Genomic DNA, 21,583 nt, shown 5'->3' on the forward strand with positions numbered 1-21,583 from the left:
CTATGTCATGGGCAATGGCAAGAAATGGCTAATTAAAAAAAGAATCCAGAGGATTTCTGCTCACAGTGCCCAAGAAAGTTGAAGGATTTTACTCATTTTTTCCCCATAAATTTGATGAAGGATTTCATACCAATACTCTCTCATTTTTTTTAGTAACAAAAGAATCATAAAATCTTTTGTTTGTATGTTTATCAGTGAAAATAAACTGTAAAGTGTTTCTTGCAATGTATCTGCCTGAGAATGTGTGACAAATAGGTATATTGTATTTCTTCCCAAACTGCTTTGACTGTGGCTCTCTCTCTCTAAGATGCCATATTCTGCTGACTGCTGCCAGCGTCCTTCGGAGATTATGTCATAGTTCTCAGGAGTCAACAAACAGGGAAAAATGCTTTTCAGTAGAAAAGGCCTTTTTTCCCCCTGGCACAATCAAAAGTCATATTTTCACTCTCATTTTTGCCCCAGAGCTCATCTCAGTGTGGAATGCCCATTAACTTCAAAGGCAAGTGTATGATTGAATAATTTCCATAGAGAACAGAGAAAAAAAGGCTGGTGGGGTTGGGCAAGCTCCTCGGGATAATACCAGAAAAAAATGTGCTGAGACTCTCTAGAATAAGCACATTGTTTCCTTTTAAATTTGTTGGGATTCCTTTGCTCCTCGATGCCATTAAGGTCCATGTTGGTCAGGGAACTTGTATCCTGACTAGTGGGTGGAAGCCTGTTGAGTGACTCATGTGGACTCTTGATTCTTACTTCCCTAATCTGAACAGCTGGGATCATTCCACTCTTTGGCTGGATCCTCCTGTACTAATGATGTAGATGGAGATGCTAAATCGAGTAAACTCGTGAAGCCCTGAAGTCTTCCTGCAGACTCCTCTATTGCTGGTCCTCCCTACTGAGCACAGCAACCCATTTGTCCTGTAACTGGCCTCCCTAGGAAACAAACTGCCCTGGTTCCTTTTTGAATTTCCCCTATGGCCCTCTAGGGATAAAACTTCCAGATGGTCTCAGCAAGCCCTATGATGATTGGAATCCTAGTCCTGTTAGCCTGCATGCTGCCTGGAACCTTGGTACCTGCTATGGTCTGAATGTTCATGTCCCCCCAGAATTCATATGATAAATCCTACCCCCCTAGTCTGATGTATTAGGAGGTGGGGCCTTTGGAAGTGATTAAGTCACAAAGGTGGTGCCTTCATGAATAGGATTAGTGCTCTTATAAAAGAGTCCCAAGGGAGCTTGGTCATCCTTCCACTCTGTGAGGATACAGCTAGAAGGTACCATCTAGGAACAAGAAAGTGGGCTCCAGCAGACACCAAAATGTGCCAGCACCTTGAACTTGGACTTCCCAATCTCCAGAACTGTGAGACATACTCATAAATGTTTGTGGTATTTTGTTATAGAAGTCTGAACGAACTAAGATGGTGCCTGTGGCTGAAACTCCCTAATACAAACCACTTTACTTGCAGCTCTTCAGGAGGCTTCCTCTACCCCCATCCTTCCACGTGGATGGTTGCTCAGGATCCTGAATCCAGGTGGGACTTTTGTTATATGATACAAATGTTCTCTTCTTCCTTTCCCTTGGGAATATATCTCCTGTGCTCAGACCAACTTTTGGACCTATATTTTTCCAAGTATACTGCAAGCATAGCAACTCCCCGACATCATTTCTACTTTCAGGCTTTGCTTGATTTTACAGCTCTTTCTGTAAATGGTCGCACCCTGCTCTTACCCCAAGCCCCAATTCCTCTGTACCTTGTCACCCTTTGCTCCCATGGGACCAGGATGTCCAGTTCTTCCCAGTAAGCCCTGTAAAACACAAAACTAAGTTTGTTACAGAAACAACAACTAAATGGCCAAAGGGTATTGGAAGTTGGTTACTAAAACTTACACATTTAGAAGGTCATTTGATCCTAATTAAATCAGTCCTAGAAGCTTATATTTCTTCAGGCTGATACAGCAGCTGTATCCTGCTGATAAGCTGTTGCAAGGGTAAAATTTGTATTTGTGGTCGCTTTTTCACCTTGGTCAACCGCATTTAATGACCTTAATTGGAACCTTTTGATACATTTAAGAATCTAGCCTTGCTGTTTAAATAGCAATTTACATAACATTATGCTTTCCTAAATGAGCTATAATTTTGGTAGCGATCAACATTTTAAACACTTTAAGACACGGCAGAATTAACATGTGCATATTGAGTTATATGATCTGCATTTCAGCAATAAAAAATAAAATTCAATTTTAATTCTTCTTTGGGAATAGAGTTAGAAATAATTTTCATGGTTCCTTTCATAACTCTTCTTCATAACTTTTAATTTTAGCATACAGTTTAAAGCCAGGTTTGTTCTACATAAATGTGATGAGAGCATAAATGATGAAATTTTAATTTTGGTGAATCCATTATTCCAAACATAAAGGAATATGATTATATTCCTATTTTTGTGATAAAGACTATCTGCATAGGAACTCTTAGAAGGGAAGAGTTGGAGAAATTGAGGCATGAGTTGGGTTGCTAGATTTAGCAGATAAAAATACAATATTTGGGGCAAACTTATACTAAAAAATTATTTGTCTTTCTGAAATTCCGATTTAACTGCATGGCCAATATTTTACCTGGAAACTCTAGAATTGAACTCTGTTTGAATAAAAGATTGGGTGTGGCAGGTAGAACAAAAAACCCAGATTCTAGGAAAACAGGATAGTTAAAGACACAAAGGCTTTGATATTGAGTTTGAGGGGCAATGAAAGCTTTGACTAAAATAGAGTGTATTTTAATTTATGTATGGGAGTAAATTAAATCTAATAATCCTTGGCCCATTTTTTTTCCTCCAGAAAATAAATTGTCACTTTGTGGTGCCATTTGAATATCTCTTCTAAAGATTAGTGCCAAAAAATTATAATTAAAAAATAGAACACCCTTTTATATCCAATTTCCATTTCTAACACACTAGCTTAATCACAGACTGCTTTCTGGTCTGGTGGAATTCTGATGACAAGTCTCCAGGACACTGAGCAGCCTTAACTAATACTAAATGAAAATCCAAGAGGTTGGATGAGGCTAATTTTCTAGGCCATAGCTGGACAATCAACATAGAGGCACAAAGAACAAAAAGCAATGAGGAATGTTAAGTCACCTTACACCATCCCAGCAGACATGAGCTTCGAGTAGAATACTTACGGGGGGTCCAATAGGGCCTGGGTCACCTGGAATGCCTGGAATTCCTTGCAGACCCTAGAAGAGATAGTTCCTACCATAAAATCTGTTACATCATTGAGAGCAAGGCATTCTAGTTAATCAAATATTTAGACTATTGAAAATTAAACATATATTTTGGCTAAGTGAGAAACATGATGTGTGCCACATACAAGTACCAGTTTCTAAAGAGTAGGAATGGTGAACCAAAATACAGTGCCATGGAATCTGTAACAAATACAATTTAATCTGTTCAGTGATTCATAAAGCCTTTCTGATATCATACAGTCACCCTATCAGCAGCGGTATCTCAGAATCCAGTACTGCTAAAGCATGGAAATACACATTTTGGATTGGCAGAATGCCATCAAAGAAATATGTAATTACACTAACGTTTCACTCAGCTAGTGGAAAAATGGAATATGTTTATGACATAATGTTTAGTTTAGCTGGTCAGCTCTTTATAAGAAGAAATGTGGCTCGCTGGTGAATTAAAATTTTGAATCCTTTAATGCTTATGCATAAAAATGAATGGATTTCCCCTCTCTGCCCTCCTTGAATTTTTAGAATAATGCTAATTACACTGGATAGAATTTAAGATCCTGATACATTTATACATCAAAGAAGAATTGGCAAGATTAACTGGCAGCTTGTGTGATTATATTTTTCCTTTAGCAAGTGCGTCAACAACAGGGTATTAGTTAAATAACTTATATACAATGCATAATATGAAATATTTTGCAACTATTAAAATAATGTTTTAGAAAACTATTGGATAACACGAAAACATAAAAGTCTCAAAATGTTACATAGCATAGGGCTTACATTTTAAAACTATAAATGTACTTCCTAAAAGATGGGAATGATAGAATCTTTTATTATTTTATCATGACAAAAAAATAAATGTTTTATCTGGAAACTGTAGTGTTAGATGTGTTTCAGAATTATGGATTTTCTCAGACTTTTTACATAGGTAACATAACACACATATTGAATATTATGTAACATTCCCAGTGGTGCCTGAGGCAGCAACGTCTAATAAACACACAAATATTTCTGTAGCAAAATATATGGTATCCTGACAGAGTGGGATAAATAAACCAGCTCCATGTGAATTCAGGTCAGATTTGGCCGCCAGATGAATTTGGTGCGAACTTGGGAAAAATTTTCAGGGTTTTCAGAGGCTTTTGTGTTTGGGAATTTGTGGATAAGATGTTGTGGACCATAATATTACTATTATCAGAAGTCCTTCCTGGGAAGTGGGAATAGATATAGCTTTTATCTTCTTAGTGCTTTTGAGTATTTCCTCAAATTTCTATAATGAACTTAGATCACTTCTATAATTAGAAGGAAATATTTTTAAATACCCTTTTGTTACTGCTGATAACCATGTAGTGCATCAAGTTCTACTGAATGGTTCTACTCTTTCAGGATTTAATTTTCTTTACTGAGTTAAGTATTCTTTTTATATTGCCAAAACATTTTTTGTAATGATAAAATTCCTTTACCTTTTAGTGTTATGAAATATGCATTTCTATTTGCATTATAAATGTAAGATGAAGTGACCATGGTAAAATGACTGCATATTGATTTACGAAGGTTCTAAAGGACTATGAGCTGGATCAAGGTTCTTTGCATCCAGGGGTCAAGAACCAAGTTCTGCCAGGCTCATTTATTCAATGCCCGATGGCATCATGTGTTGTTTCAGGTTTATTCATGTGATATAATGTGAAGACATACTAAAAAAAAATTTCCTTGAACATGCTAGAGTTCTTCATGTATTAATAAGAAGTCTTGGGCAAAATTTCATGTATGGTTGTGTTAAAGAATGTTGACATTCTTTAACATTGAAGACATGTTGACATTCATTTCTTCAAGATTGTATCCTCCGTGGCAATTCTGTGAGTGTGTATGTGTATGTGTGTGTGTGTGTGTGTGGGCACAAGTGCATGTGTGGGCTGTATTAGTATGTTGTACTGGGTTTATTTATTCCTCCACCAATTAGCTTGTTTACAAGTTTATAAATGCAGAGAAAAAAATTTCATTGAGAATGGCACCTCTAAATTCCCGGAGATTCTAAATGTTAAATTTAGAATCTTAAATTTATTTTTTAAGCCTTAAATTTATTTATTAAATCTTAAATTTATTTATCTCAAAATACCACATTCTATTTCATAAAATTCTCTCTATATGTACACATATAAGCTGTGCATGTACATATGCATTCCTTTTTTTGCTACTGTTAGTCTCAACACAGAATCAGTCTAGAGATGCTGAGTGAGTTTTTAGGTAGTCTAATTTATAAGCTTGGGACTCATTAACCTTTGATGACCACATTAAACTTTAAAATAAACCTCAGTCCATAAATAAAAAATCAGTCTCAGCAGTCTTTCTCTGAATAAGATGAAATTTTGTAGTAAGGGTAAAAGTTACTATAAATGCATAAAGGGCAATTAGATAATTTTAGAGGACAAGATGGTCATTAAAGAAGACAAATACATGTTAAAGAGTAGGACATACAGTGCCAAATTAAAATACAAACTTAAATTTATTACACAGATATTCAGAGATCATTGGAGTCAAGTTCTTTCCCTACTCTGATGTTTTGATATTGCAAGTCCTAGTTCCAGTTGCTACCAAGAATATTTTCTATTGCTATAATTTACGGCTGACAACATTTCTTATTTTATTTATTTATAATTATGATCTTTAAATATTGTGGGATGACCTGCCTTCCAAGCAAGAATTTACTCTAAGTGGAGTTATAGTGTTTTATTAGCTTCTTATAAGTTGCTTCTTTGAGGTGTGCAACAACATCTATGAAAAATGTGGAAGTCAATGTTCATTTTCTAAGAGCAATAAACAAGCAGGGAACTCTTTCCTTTAATTTCCCAAACAAATAAGACATAATAATTAGTAGTCCTCAAAATAATGGGGTGTCCCTCTGTATCTTTTTCACAAAGAGTAGAATAGATATTTGAGATATATAACACAATATTATGTAATACGATATGTTGAAACAGTATAGTTTATTGAAAGTTGGACATAACATATGTTTTTGGTCAAAGTTTTATTCATTTAAAAAAACCAATAGGCTGGGCACAGTGGCTCACGCCTGTAATCCTAGCACTCTGGGAGGCTGAGGCAGGCTGATCGTTTGAGCTCAGGAGTTCGAGACCAGCCTGAGCAAGAGTGAGACCTCGTCTCTACTAAAAAAATAGAAAGAAATTAGCTGGACAACTAAAAACATATATAGAAAAAAATTAGCCAGGCATGGTGGCGCATGCCTGTAGTCCCAGCTACTTGGGAGGCTGAGGCAGGAGGATTGCTTGAACCCAGGAGTTTGAGGTTGCTGTGAGCTAGGTTGACGCCACGGCACTCTAGCCCGGGCAACAGACAACAGAGTGAGACTCTGTCTCAAAAAAGGAAGAAAGTTAAAAAAAATCAATAAATTCTAATTTCAGCTAATATCTGAGTCCAAGTAGAAGATAAGATTATGTTCATTATTTCCCATCTGTCAGAAAGAAAACTACACTATCTCATTCCCTCAGAAAGGCCCAAGTGAGTCAATATGTTATTTCAAGTTTATTCATATTATTCACGTGGTGTGAGGATATAATGGAAAAGAATGTCCTGGACTTGCTGTGGAACTGCCTGTGTATAAAGAGTCTTGGACAAAATTTTGTGCATTCTGTGTTAAAGAATCCATAAGGTGTACCTAAGAAAGAGCATACTAAAATACTAAATAGTGTTTAATATTTAGTATTTATATATATAATACCTTTATATATATATAATATATAATACCATACTAAAATAGTGGAGGAATATTAACAATGGATTTCAGTTCACCAAGAGAGCAAACTACCTCGCAGAATCAATAAAAATGAACTTTTAGTGAATTTAACTTGGAATCACTTATTAAAAAAAACCCTGAATTTCAATTATTTCCTGATCTTTTTGTTATTACCTTCTCAATTGCCTCTAAAGCCTACCTTTTGACATCTAGGCAGTTAAAAGCTGTTGGACTATTAAAATCAGTTATTGTGCTTGTTCTTTGGTGAAACCTTCTGTGGAGCACGTAGAAGCAAAAGCTCAATAACTCTTACTTGTTTTGAAGACAAAAAGCCTTTCCTGTTTTATTTCTAGGTGAAAATAAATTACTTCATTCTTCAATTTTTAAGTTGGACAAAAACCAAGCCAAACCTTAAAGTTTTCTAGAAGAGAAGCAATATTAATTAAAAACAATAACACATGATGATAATTTCTAATGTGAAATATAACTCCAACTAGAAACATAGATCTACTTTATACTGTGATGATTTTCTGCAATAACATCAAGGTTAATATATGCCAGATGGCTTACTTACTTTCATTAAGAATTATTAGTACCCAAACTGTTTAAACAAACAGCAATTCATCATTCTAATTGGTTTTTCTAAGAGTTAATGTGAAGTATTCAGGAAAAAAAAAATGATATCCTGAGCATCACCATGGCTTAGAGTCAGAAAATTATACCATTATCTCAAAAGTCCATTTGACTTGGAACCATAGTCCAGAGGGTGAGCAGCTGATCGAAACTAGTCCAATCAGATCCTTTTGATAGTTTTTTTTTTCTCCCTAGACTTTCAAAGTTGAGCAGAGACAGAGACAAACCAAGGTTGTTGAGGCTGAATCATGTTATAGCTGTATCCCAGGGAAGCTCCGCTGAGTTCTGGAGCTGCGGTTGTTCAATTATTCCTTTAATTCTCTTAGCTGCCTTGGGATTCTTTTCAGTAAATTTCCCTTTTTCTCCTTCACCTTACTTTTATTTTGCGAGAGCTGGAATTGTTACCAGCTGCATGAAAACAGAAGAACTGTAACTGATACATTAACTTTGTGTTTTAATTTCCTTGTCTCAAAAACTGGACCACTTGGTAATAGACACGAACACATTATTATTTCACATGTGTTAACATTTAAAAAAGCCTGCCTAGTCTTTGTTTTTTTGTTTGTTTTTAGCATTGGATATGAACTATAGAAAAACTGATGTCTTTCCTCTGTTGAGTTCACATAAAAAGAATCAATATTAGGACCATATTATGAGAAAAATAATCTTTTACCTCATCACCTTTCTCCCCAGGTATCCCAGGGTAGCCCCGCTCTCCTTTGCTTCCCTAAAAAGACAATAAATCCAGCTAGTACACTCAATCATTTTGTTATCTTTGGGGCCAATGAAAAAAAAAATCTAAGAACACTTGGGGCATGTAATATGGATAGAGTTAGGGAAAAAATAAATCACAACATTTAGAAGTGGCTTTTATACTACTTTCCCCAATTACATATATATATATATATTTTTTATTTCGGCATATTATGGGGGTACAGATTTTAAGGTTTCAATAAATGCCCATTTCCACCCCCCCAAAAGTCTGAGTCTCCATCATGACCATCCCCTAGATGGTGCACATCTCACTCATTATGTATTACATATTTTTTTTAAAAAAGTTTTATATTTTAAAATGGGGTTCCTTTTTTTTTCTTTACATTAAATTGAGGGTCCCACAGAAGATAGTGGAGGAGAGTCTTCCTTACCTTCGGTCCCTCTCTGCCTGGGATTCCTTGAGGACCCCGAGGCCCTGTTTCACCCTGGAGGACAGAGGAGTAGCAGAGCTGAGAGAATGTGCTGTGTGCAACCCATGGGTCCGTACATCCCCAGCACCCTTCTTACCTTCCTGGCTGTCGAATCAGGCTTTCTAGGCTCGCCAGCACCTCCTTCTTCTCCTTTGCTGCTTTTCAACCCGGGGACACTGGCTTGGCAGTTGCCACAGAAGTTCTAGTGAGTATAAAGAGAAGGTTCCTGAGAGATCCATAAAAGCTGCCCAGGAAAGTAAGGTTTGATCTGATTCGAAGTTCTATTTGAACCTTTGTCAGGGATGAGTGATATAGCAATTGCTAGGTCACTCTGCTTTTAGAAACTTGATGCATCCAATTTAAAAAGATTACTTTTCACGAGGTAAAAACTATTTACAACGCTAATCGATAATATGTGTTTATGATATTGGTGAACTTTCATTTGAAACACGTATCTCTGATGATATTTACATTGGAAATTCCAAATAAATAAGGAAAACTCATGGAAGTCAAGAGCACGGACTGAGTTTCAATTGCTTAGCAGCATGTTTAAAAAGGGAGGTGGGGCTGGGCATGGTGGCTCAAGCCTGTCATCCTAGTAGTTGGGAGGCTGAGGCAGGAGGATCGCTTGAGGCCAGGAGTTTGAAGCCAGCCTGGACAACATAGTGAGATCCATCTCTACAAAACAAACAAACAAACAAACAAAACCAAAACAACTATCCAGGCATCATGGTGCATGCCTGTAGTCCCAGCTACTTGGAAGGCTAAGGCAGGAGGATCACTTGAGGCCAGGAGTTTGAAGCCAGCCTGGACAAAATAGTGAGATCCATCTCTATAAAAATTAAAATACAACTATCCAGGCATGATGGTGCATGCCTGTAGTCCCAGCTACTTGGCAGGCTGAGGCAGGAGGATTGCTTGAGCCCAGAGTTTGATCTGCAGTGAGCTATGATGGGGCCTGGATGACAGAGTGAGATGCTATTCCTAAAAATAAAATAATTAAAATTAAAAATATAATAAAAAGGGAGGTGGTAAAAAAGTTTGGAATATCCAGCAAGACTACAGAGTTCATATAATCCATAGTATAAATCATATACAAACAAAGAAAAAACTACTAGGAAGAAAGGATGTTTCTTCTTTTGGGAGCAACATTAGTGGGAGAACCCTACACACAATTTATTAACATTTTGTCAGTGGAGGTACTCATGTGAGAAATAATTACTTGAGTGGCTTAGACTTGACTCCTATGTCAAATCCGAGTGAATACAGAAAATCTAAGTGGAAATACCTTTCCATTGCCTTCTCTGCAACCTTTAGCTGATCTGGAAAGGCTTGAATTTATGTGTCTGAGCTCACAATATAAACATAAATCTCATCTCATAGTAAAGAAAAAGTGTGAAAAATTCTCATAAAGGCTTATTTTTAAATAAACTGTTAGAATAAGAATATGAACAGGAAAGGCATAAGATAAGGAGCACTGAGTGGAGGAGACAGTTTAACAATTGACAAAAGGTAGGATAATATTAATATAAGCCTCTGTTCATCCATCCTTTCCACTAAAGGGAAGAATCCTTAAACATGAAAAGGGAGCTGAAACTTGCCATTGTCGAGAAGTTGGCAAGAAAGCCCATGACTATTCAAGTTCAATAGGTCTGATTTCCAAAAATAAGTTCCTTATAACACTAATTTTGCATGATATTGAAAAGGTTTTGAGACAAATTATCTAAAAAATGCTGGGTTAAATAGTTCTCTTCAAGGTGGTTCTCCTTAGAGTCTGAATATATAATACAGAGCTACAGTTATGCGCAGTTTCCCAAACTAATTTTACCACCCAGGTTACTTCACAGAACTAATGTGTTGGTAGGGGAGTTGCAAATATTTATATAATTACAGAACTGCCACTGATAATATCTGAAAAGCTAGCTACGAAGATGAAGAGATACCTGAAAACTTTAGAGAAACAAAAGAGTTCCCATAGTTCACAAGTATGAAAAAGATGAATTATTGTATTTGCAGACATTTAAATATGGCATATCAATTCAGAGTAAAATCTGGGCAGATTAATATGCAGCAACATTTTAGAATTGATTATTCAATTGATTGTTTTAATAAACATTAGGAAGTGATAATCATTACGAGTCAATAGAATTTTTCATGACTCGTTTGAGGCCAGGTGTGGTGGCTCACACCTGTAACCCCAGCACTTTGGGAGGCCAAGGCAGGAGGATTGTTTGAGACCAGGAGTGTGAGACCAGTCTGGGCAACATAATGAAACACCATCTCTATAAAAAAATTTAAAATTAGCTAAGCATGGAGGCACGTGCCTGTAGTCCCAGCTACTCTGGAGGCTGAGGTGGGAGAAACGCTAGAGCCTGGGAGTTTGAGGTTGCCGTGAGATATGATCAGGACACTGCATTCCAGCCTGACAGAGTGAAACTCTGTCTCTAAATAAATAAATTAATTAAATAAATAATTTAAAAAGAATAAAAAAAAAGAGTCATTTGAAACTGACTTCATTTTCTTCAAGTTAGGGTTACCAGACTGATATAATAAATTAAGGAAACCTGAATTTCATTAAGGTTCTTGACAAAAGGTCTTAAGATTTTCTTATGGGAAGAATAAAGACATATCGATTATTAGCCAATACACAATCTCATTGAAAGGGAGATTGATACACAGATTAACCCAGAAGGTCTTTGAAGAAATACAATTTGGGCCTGTAATTGTGCCAGTTCTTTTCAATGCTTTAATCAAAGAGAGTTTTGAAAACAGAAAGTACGATGATCAAATTGCTGAAGACTCAAGGGAGAGAGAAAGAGAATGAATGTGTTAGGTAATAAGATCAGGTTTTAATATTACATTATGAAATGGACCTGATAGATCCAACCCTCAATCGAAATTCCTACATTTAGTTTTGTTTTGGAGAAATACATACTTTCCCCTTCTACGGAATACAGTTTATTGGGACTGGCAGTCAAACTGTCCTGCTCTCTTGGGACTCAGAACCTCAGTGAAATGATGCTGGGACTGGAACAGCAGCAGAGTGCATTCAGTAGAGGAATCTGCCCTGGTGAGACTGTCAATTACTTCCTTCTGAGACCCTTGGAATCCTGGTTCCTGTGGGAGCCTATTCGGAGTCTTTCTGTCTGTTCTGTGATCTACCCCATATTCTGTCAGCATATTGTTGCTACTTAAGTGTGCAAGTTTCTGATCCTTAGACTAAAGAACCATAACTATTCTGGACTAATACAATTCCTGTAGTCTAGCTATATCTAGCACCACTGCTCCTGTAGAGAACTCAGGACTTGATGTCTAAGGGCCCATGTTTCTGTATTAATGTTATATTTATTAGCTGTGAGACTCTGAACAAGTTATTTAACTGCTCAGAACTTCAGGTCTCTCGTCTATAGAATGGGAATACCACTACAAGCCTGAACTCATAAGATTATTTGTGAAAATTAAATGAGATGATATAAGTAAAAGGGTGCATTGACTGCCATGTAACTCAATAAAAATGCTGGCTTTTAGAGGCCTTAAAACTCCTTTAATATATGTTTTATATTCATATTTAATTTATGTTTATATATCTAGTCTCGAAACTCCAACTGTCTAACAAATATATATACTAGAACTCTTGAGTCTTTGAATTCAATTCAACAAATATTTCTGCCTGCCTACTATTGTGCAAGATATTGTGTAAATCACTGGGCTAACTGCTAGGAATACAAACTAAATCACCTAAGTGTGTGTGCATGTGTGTATACTGTCCATTCATACACAGGCAGATGAGACACACAATATTTGAGTATAAAAGGCCTGATGTGCATGCAGATGCAAATCTTAGCACTGATATTAGGCAGGGACATGCAAACATTAAATACATAACCTTACATATGCCTAATTATCAGCCCCTACCCAAGCTGTTTTACACCTAAAGTACAGGGAAGTATTAGAGGAAAAAAAGTAGCAAGATTAATTCCCTATGAGATACATAATAAGTAGAGATGATTTTTATTTACGAGAGTAACAAGTGTTAGGGAGATTGTTGTCTTTGTAATTTTGTAAAATCCTATGACAACAAAACTCAGCCTTGCAAGCTGAGTAGTAGTGGTTTTCATCTTGGGACTGACCAGGCCAGACACACATTAGAGAATTAGGAGCAGGGTGGGTAAAGAGAAAGATACTTCCCCAGAGGATAGAATGATCTACCCCAGCGTGTTAATGACATTATTCCTTCCCTGTAGCTTATCTCAGAACTACCCTCCTCCCCTGCCCTCAAAATGTGAGGCTGGAAAAGAAGGAGAGAGTGGAGGGAGTAGGACACATGGCATGAGATACATAACAATCCATGCTCCTTTTTCTACCTTAAAGATGTCCTGCCATTTAAAAATTGCATTATAGTTCAGGCTAAGCAATTAACTCAATTTCTGCTACATAATTTCCTCTCTGATTTTTCCTGGAAATTAACACACAATTTCTTACATAGCAACAGAGTACCTTGAGCAAGGCCCCGATATCTCCCAAGAGAGGAAGTGCAATCTGTAGTGAAGGAGAAAAGAGCAAATATAAGTATTTATGCATATATGTGAACACAATGCAATGCAAACATACAATGCAATGTAGACATTTTTTCCTCAAAATGCCATGACAGTTGATATTTGGAGCATGAGGTTTCTAGAATCTTACTGTCAGAATCGTTGGCTTAGCATTATGTTTCATATCAAGAAACTGACACAAGGCACTGACAGAATTCAGAACAATTTCTGAGAAATATTCACTCTTCCTCTACCATGAACATGCAAACACACATATATCATAGCTTTGATTCTGCAGCTCTATTTTATATTTTCATGACATAGCCATCTTTATGTCATCCCTAGTATGTTATTGATTTCAAATAATGCATACAGATAAATGATTTATTAAAAGGAAATTACTGGGGCAAGCATATTATCAGGCTGTTGAGAAATATGAAAAGTATAGGATGAGTTTGCCTTAAAGTTTTTCTTCATAAAAGTTCAAGAATGTCTACAGTTGGCTGAAGTGATAGACAAGACGGATACTGAGGGAACTTGGGCCACTTAAGACACTGGCTACATGTCTTAAAAATGGATGGGTATATACAACCACAATGAGTAAGATGTGCAACGTTTGGGGGATGGGCACGCTTGAAGCTCTTACTCGAGGGGGGAGGGGGGCATGGGCAATATATATATAACCTTAACACTTGTACCCCCATAATACACTAAAATAAAAAAAAATAACTGACAACCTAGGAAAAAAAATAAAAAATAAAAAAAGGAAAAAATGTCCTTGCAGAGAAACACTCTGTAAACCCAAGTAACACTTTGCACGATTTCCTGATAACATACATGTGATTCACTCAGCGATGAAGTTAAAGTAATGCCAAAAGATGCCTCCACACGTAGCTTATAAAGGCACATAGGGCCCTAACAGTGTGGTAGGTAGAAAGGGTTTGTGAAGCTTAAAATCAAGAAGCCAGATTTGGGTTTTATTATACAAGATTCTTAATACAATGTCATGTACCATATGGCTTCACAAATTATAACTGCCGAGTCTGAGGCTATTTAAAAGGATTTCACTGTCGCTCAAAGCAAAGTTTAACCTAAAATAAAACTTTGGAACACACTTTTAGTGCCCTAAACCCATTTTTAAAGAGCCTACTCAAGCCAGTTTTCATAATTTAATCATCTCAGCATTTTTAAAGCCACGAAAATCAATAGCTACATACCATATTGTAGGTAACTTACCTGCAAAATTTCATTTAGAAAAATGAAATTCATTTAGTCACTAGCATTAGAAAGAATAGAAATCGTGGCTATATATTTTATCTCCATTTTCCATGGGATTGAGACATTACATGTCAAGGCTCAGCCTGGGGCAAAATTGTACAGTTGAATTATACCCTTAGGAAATAAGTATTCTTCATACACACAAAAAATGCTGATGCAGCTTGAATTTTTTTCCCCTCTACAAAATAATGGGGATAAACAAAATCACCCAGCAGTCACTGAGCATTCTAATTAGTTTAGACAGCAAAACTTGCTTGGTAGGCTGTTTGGCTTCCGGGTGCATTAAAGATACATAAATCAGGCAAAGTCTGCCTACATACCGGGTCACCTGGCGGGCCAGGTAGGCCTGGCTTTCCATCCCTTCCTGGAGCTCCCTGAAAAAGAAGTATCCATGTTCAAATCTTTGCACTGTGACATAGGTACAGATTAAAATGGAGGAGGCAGATAAAGAAGGTCCTTACATCATTCCCTGGGGTCCCTGGAGTTCCTGGCAACCCAGGGAGTCCTCGAGGACCCTGGAGAAAAAAAATAGTTACTTATGAGAATAGTCTTTCAGTCATTTTCCCCAAGCAACAAGCTGGCTTAAATAGCTTACCTGAATACCTGGCTCTCCAGCTGGTCCTTGGGAACCCTGTGTAAATGAGAATCAATTATCAGAATTCCACCAGGAATGTTCACAAATTATCCAAGTGAGATAAAAGTATTGCGATTTACTTAGTGGAACAAGAGAGTTTGCCACTATACACACTCTGAAAACTCTCTGCAAAGTCAGCCAAGACTTCCAGGTGGTAGGTAAACAATTAAGCAGGTAACTGTTGCTAGAAACATCAACATGATTTTGTTCAGATACCTGGGACATCTCTCTCATTACCATCATCTGTCACCACACATTAATGAGGGGACAAACAATGCATCCAAATACTATCTGTTCAGAAACAGGAGAAAGTGGCTTGGGGCTTCTTTTACTTTCAGCTTTCTACTTAGAGTCATTTCTCTCTGCCAGAACCAGTGTTCAGTAGCAAGAATAGGAAGTCAAACATCAATTGGTTATTCTTTTCTATTTTTAGAAAATTAGAATTGGGTGGGGGTAACTAAAACGAGGTTGGGAGATTATTGGAGAATTTAGTGACATTAGTTGTATCCCTCTTATATAATCAGGGACTACCAAATGGGGAATTTATAGCTTAAGTCAGCGAAGACCTGATTTCTTAGCAGTTGACTTCAGTAACCACTCACTCTGCTCACTGACATTTTTTACTTTTAAAAAATAAATATCCAAATCACTGCCACTATCACAGCTACTTTTTGCTCCCTTTCTATTTATACTGTGTCCCAAAGTGATTTTTTCCTTCAATCTCCATTATTTCCCTAATAATTTTCTGATAGAATTTTTTTTTTTTTTTTAAGACAGGATCTCACTCTGTTGTCCAGGATAGAGTGCTGTAGCATCATCATAGCTCACTGCAACCTCAAACTTCTGGGCTCAAGCCAACCCACCTGCCTCAGGCTCCCAAAGTGCTAGGATTATAGGCATGAACCACTGTGCCCAGCCCTGATATAATTTTTAAACTTTGTTTAATTCTCATCTCCAATAGTCTTTTATATTCTTGCCCTGGAAAATCAAACAGCAGTGACATACGACATAATCATTCACAATTAATGCTTTCTTTTGACTTTCATGATAACTTCAATATAAGGGCTGTGATATTCTGCTATAAGAAATATATATTTAGTCTCTGCCCCTAGTTCTTGGCACAGAGCTCCTAAAACCCTTGCAATTTCCTCAAGAATAGGTTGCTAGGAGAAACTTTTGTTCTAATATTTGTTTTTATGACCTGGGTTCCTGACACAGGGCTCCTACTCTCGTGGAACTTCCTGGGTCATAGGAGGGTCTTTTGTTCCAATGAGGTGACCCTTGATGGGCTCCTGGATAGGGACTGGTCCCTAGAAAGACCAAGCCATGATCAGAAGACTGGAACTTTCAGCCCCACCCCACATCCTCTGAAGAGGGGAGAAGGGCTGGAAATGGAGTTAACAGTCAATCTTGCTGGTGTGATGAAGCCTCCATAAAGATCCCAAAAGTATGGGGTTAGAGAGAGCTTTCGGGTTGATGAACACACCCACGTGCCAAGAGAGATACACCCCAACTCCACAAGGACAGGACTTCCTGTGCTCAGTGACCCTTCAGATCTCTCCTTTTGTATCTCTTCTGACTGTTCAGCTGTGTCCTTTATCATATCCTTTATTGATACAATACATCAGTAAGTGTAAGATAGCATTTATTTGAGTTCTGTGAACCACTCTAGCAAATCAATAGAACCTGATGAGGAGGGGGTCATGGGAACCCTCAATTTATAGGTTAATCAGAAGTCCTGAAGGCCCAGTTGTGCAATTGGCATCTGAAGCAGGGGTCAGTCTTGTGGGACTGAGCCCTTAACCTGTGGGATCTGACCTTAACTCTACATAGATAACATCAGAATCGAATGGAATTATGGAACAACCAATCAATGTCCACCAGAGAATTGATGTGTGGGGGAACAAAACCTCACACATCTGGGGTGGAAAGTGAAGTACTCTGTTGAGTGTTAACAGCACAACAGGGAAAAACAATTTTTCCATCACACCACAAGCCAATTTCCTAAATTTGTGTCATTAGAATAACTATTTATTTCTAGTTCTCTTGTTCCAAAGTTTTTTTTATGTTTTTTCATAGTAAATACAAAGTTTTATATTTTATTATTACTAGTTTATTAACATTATTTAGTCAGCAAGTATTCATACAGTGGTCATTACTATTAGACATTGTTCTAGGCTCTGTCCTTATAGTAAAAATTCATTTAAAAACTGCCCATTATTTATTTTCACCACTAAAAATATCTTCTCTCTTCTTTAAGATATTACTTGCAGCTTTTTGGTATCATTGCACTTATACATACCCCCTCCACTTTGAGTGTCAACTTCTTGCTTTACTTCAGTGAAAAATAAACAGTAATTTACAATGATCTGATATTAGGCATCCTTATCTTACAAACATGCATTTGTGCTTTTTAATACATAGAATAGAGGCATAAAGGGTTAAATGACTGCTTCTCCTCCAAGATAAGTATGTGTGACCAGCATCTGTGAGTCAATGAACAGTGAGTACTCTCTCTGTGCTTACTGATATAAATTCAATGCCTATTAATCCTTTCTGGGTAGTATTTATTTGTAGTTCTTCCTCCCTCTGACCTTTCTAGTTTTCCTCATCATTAAAATTTGTCACTGGATTTTGTTTCACGATATTGGAGTCAACAAGGTTTTAAGGACTTGATTGGGTTTCACTTACTGTTCTGCCAGGAATTCCTATTCCTGGTGGGCCTATGTCACCTGGGGAACCATGAACACCTGGCAGTCCTCTTTCACCCTGGGAAATGAAATGCTTCTGTTAGTGCCAGGCTCAAGAGACATGAATTTTTCTGATATCTTTTGTTAATTATGAATTCCTTACAAATTAGCTATAGTATTTTTATACCTTTGGCCCACGTGGACCAGGTGCTCCAGGATTTCCATCTAATCCCTAAAGAAAATAAAGAGGTAAATACATCTCTTTTTCCAGAAGGGTTAAAAATATCTTAGACGTCATAGCTCAAAAATATGTTTCATTGCTCTTCATCTTACTTGAATATACCTTTTTTTGTAAAAGAATAAGGAACAGGGAATATAAACTTCAATAAGTTATAGACTTTGTATGGTTCCTTTAAAATATAAAAGGTTTTAATCTATAAAATGAGGCATCTGATATTGAGAACTATTTATTATTATTAATTAACATAAAAATTTCCAAGGGGATGAGGAAAAGTACATGTGAAACAGGCACATTCATTATTTAGATTTTCCAGTGATCCAGTTCTCTATGTCTTGGAAACAGTCTGGGTCACAAAGACATTTTCTACAAATGACAGCCTATGGTGATACCTGCAGAGCCTCTGGAAGGGAAATTTTAGGCAGTTGTCCTGTTTTAAGACAGTGTCCTAGGAAGGCTGATGGGTCAAATGCAGTATATGCAGTATATATCAAATGCAGTATATATCCCCCTAAGGGATCTATGCATAGGATTTGGGGGCCCATGACTCTTCCAAAAATCACATGCAGAATGTTGGGTGCCTGTGGATTTTCTTCAGAAGAAAGTCCATTGGTTGCATCAAACTTTCAAATAGGTTATATGTCTAATCTAAAGAATAAGATGAATATTTCTTGTTTTGCAGACCTAAACTTATTCCTGTACTTATGATCTGAAACTGGGAACCCACAGGTAGTAATTAATGAACTTAAAAAAAAAAAATCAGTAAAAGGGCTGGTACTTACCGGTTCCCCTGGCAGGCTTTTCCCGGGAGGACCAGCCTCACCTTTGGGACCTGGAAGCCCAGGAGGGCCTATAATCCCACCTGGATCTCCCTGGGGAAAACAAAGTAAGATTCTTATTTTGTTCCTCAGGTTCACAGTGGGAAGTGGGGAGACAGAAGTTTCCATTTAAGTTGTCATCGTAGCCGATTAAACTTCATTCATTCACTCACTCACTCACACACTTGATAATATTTACTGAGTGCCTAATTCATGTCAGGCACTGTTTATTTATCTCACATGCATTTAGATTTCGTAGTAAGTTATGTTATGATAAGTTTATCAGTATCATGAAAAATATGCACAAAAGGAAATATCTATTCATAAAGTTCTCTAGATAATCTTTATATTTTCATTAAGTTATTTCTCAATAATGGTTGAATGTTAACATAGTATTTCCATGCAGACATTAAGAATCAAGTCTTGAAATATTAAGAGACTTCTTAGGTCTGTGCCACTATTGGTAGCTGAGCCTGAAACAGACTTTCAGAGTCCTGGACATCTTCATTTTTAAGTTAGTTCATTTTTGTCCTATGACATTTTTGTGCCAGAACCAGGGCTGCAGCAATGCACCACTGCAGAGAGGGCCTTCACACTGCAGTTGGTGTGAACCTCTCAGATTCACACACAATCTTGGAAGCCCTTTGCTGTCCTTTCACTTCCACAACGCCCTTATGGTCCTCTGTTTCTTCCTTCTACCCACCTAATATACAAAGTGAGTAAAATGTCAACTATACCTTTTCTCCTTTATTGCCTTGTTTTCCTGGGATACCATGTTCTCCTGGCAATCCCTAGAAAATTCGATTAATGGAGAAGAGCAATTAGAACCTTCCTTATTGTGATAACCTTTCTATCTGTGAATCTTGGTCAAGAGGACAGAATTTTAACATACAACCAACAAGAGGATAATTGATTTTGGCCTTTTAGACAGGCAAAAACATTACTGAAAATATATGTCTTGTTGTTTTGAGTGAAGCCACTTGGATGTAATGAGAAAGAAAGTAAAGGAGAATTGAACCAAATGTCTTACCCATATCATTGCCCAGAAATGGAGGAAGGATGGTTTGGTTGGTAGCATCGAATCATGATTCAGGACAACAATAGTAAAATATGCTTTTACTATGTTTTGGAAACAATAGTTCTTTCCTCTTTTATTTTATTCTTTTTTTTTTTTTTTTTTTTTTAGCTCCAGCCATTATTACTTAATCTCAGTTTTTGAGCATCTTGTGGCTCCACCTGTGCCACCAGGATTTTCTCTCTTTTCATAAGATCTCTATGCTCGGAACACCTGTAGTGGTCCAGTAGTTGACTTAGTGGAGTGCTAAAAAGCCTTGTTCTATAAACTGGATATTCAAAGCACCAAACAGAATATGCACACTGACAAGTGGACCCCTGGAGGCTCAGGCAGTGAGCATGGAGAATAAAGCAGGAGGTCAAGGGGCTGCTCCTGGGGCATGAAAAAAGGAGAGATTCTAAACGCTGCCTGAGGAAACTCTAATTGTGGTCAGAGAGTGATCAGTCTCCAAGAAGTATGGCCACAGATTTTTCTCCTGTTGTTCAGAGTGTGAACTGACAGAGAGCTCGCACCTCCCCAATTGTCAGAAAGCTAGAGAGGTTGTCCAAGGGACAGAAAGCTGATCTGGATAATGTATAGAAAAGTGCATTTAAAGTGTGTGTGTGTGTGTGTGTGTGTGTGTGAGAGAGAGAGAGAGAGAGAGAGAGAGAGAGAGAGAGAGAGAGAGAGAGAGAGAGAGAGAGAGAGAGAAAACAGTGAGAGAAAGAGAGAGTCCACTAAAGCCAGGTTATAATGTAGCCTGTGGATCTTCTTTTGGAGGGTCTTGCTAGAAAACACCAGAAGCTTTAAAGGTGTCTTTCTTAGATGGATATTTGAACCAAAAGCCATGTATATTGGAAATGCTTGCTTTCTCTCTTGGTTTTCCTTATTTGACATCTCCGGTCTCCTCTACTGCTGGTACACCATTGACAAGCATGTTCAAAATGCTAATTTAGTTCCTTTGAGTTCCAAAGACCAGTTTTATTAAGTTAATGATGCTCAAAAGAACCCTACATGAATATACGAATGGAATAGTCTACCCAAAAGCTCCTGATCTTAGGTATGATTAGTTTTAGTGGTGGACATGACCCATGTCTTTATGTGGCATAACTCAGTCACTTGAACAGATGTTGACAATTCTTTAAAACATGTCTTGGTCTTAATTTCATTTAAAAATATCAAAGGTATCATACATACAACATCTCCTGGTGGTCCTCTGGGGCCCATGGAGCCTGCAGGTCCTTGCTGACCCTAAAATAAAAGGTGACAGGCACTTTAACTAAAAAAAACAGATTGTACCTGATTATTTGTAAAACATGGTGTGACCTTTATCTGTAGAAAGTTGAACTTTCCACCATCCCAGTTTCTCTGTATAATACTGAAATGTGCTCTGGGCTTATCAAGATAGTTTCCAGATGTTTTTATTTAATGGATCTATTCTCCACAGCAGGTGATACCTGGATAACTTGCTTTACCCACAGGCTGGGAGCACACCACATTAATTTCTCCCACACTTCCCCAAAGCTGCTCTTT

The 21,583-nt window shown here is 37.3% G+C and overlaps 1 protein-coding gene across 1 annotated transcript in view; it reads right to left on the reverse strand.

Annotated features, from left to right (window-relative positions):
• Positions 1-21,583, reverse strand: part of COL19A1 (collagen type XIX alpha 1 chain) — a 312,839-nt gene that overhangs the window by 47,766 nt on the left and 243,490 nt on the right. Inside the window, exons 24-37 of the mRNA XM_076003244.1 lie at positions 21,248-21,301; positions 19,734-19,787; positions 18,961-19,050; positions 18,128-18,172; positions 17,942-18,019; positions 15,212-15,247; positions 15,078-15,131; positions 14,937-14,990; positions 13,301-13,342; positions 8,901-9,005; positions 8,765-8,818; positions 8,293-8,346; positions 3,176-3,229; positions 1,750-1,803 (exon numbers count right to left, since the gene is read on the reverse strand). Of these exons, the coding sequence (XP_075859359.1) occupies positions 1,750-1,803; positions 3,176-3,229; positions 8,293-8,346; positions 8,765-8,818; positions 8,901-9,005; positions 13,301-13,342; positions 14,937-14,990; positions 15,078-15,131; positions 15,212-15,247; positions 17,942-18,019; positions 18,128-18,172; positions 18,961-19,050; positions 19,734-19,787; positions 21,248-21,301 (828 nt within the window). The remainder of the gene's footprint in view (positions 1-1,749; positions 1,804-3,175; positions 3,230-8,292; positions 8,347-8,764; positions 8,819-8,900; positions 9,006-13,300; positions 13,343-14,936; positions 14,991-15,077; positions 15,132-15,211; positions 15,248-17,941; positions 18,020-18,127; positions 18,173-18,960; positions 19,051-19,733; positions 19,788-21,247; positions 21,302-21,583) is intronic.

Source organism: Microcebus murinus, chromosome 5 (genome assembly GCF_040939455.1).
Source record: "Microcebus murinus isolate Inina chromosome 5, M.murinus_Inina_mat1.0, whole genome shotgun sequence".
Taxonomy (NCBI): domain Eukaryota; kingdom Metazoa; phylum Chordata; class Mammalia; order Primates; family Cheirogaleidae; genus Microcebus; species Microcebus murinus.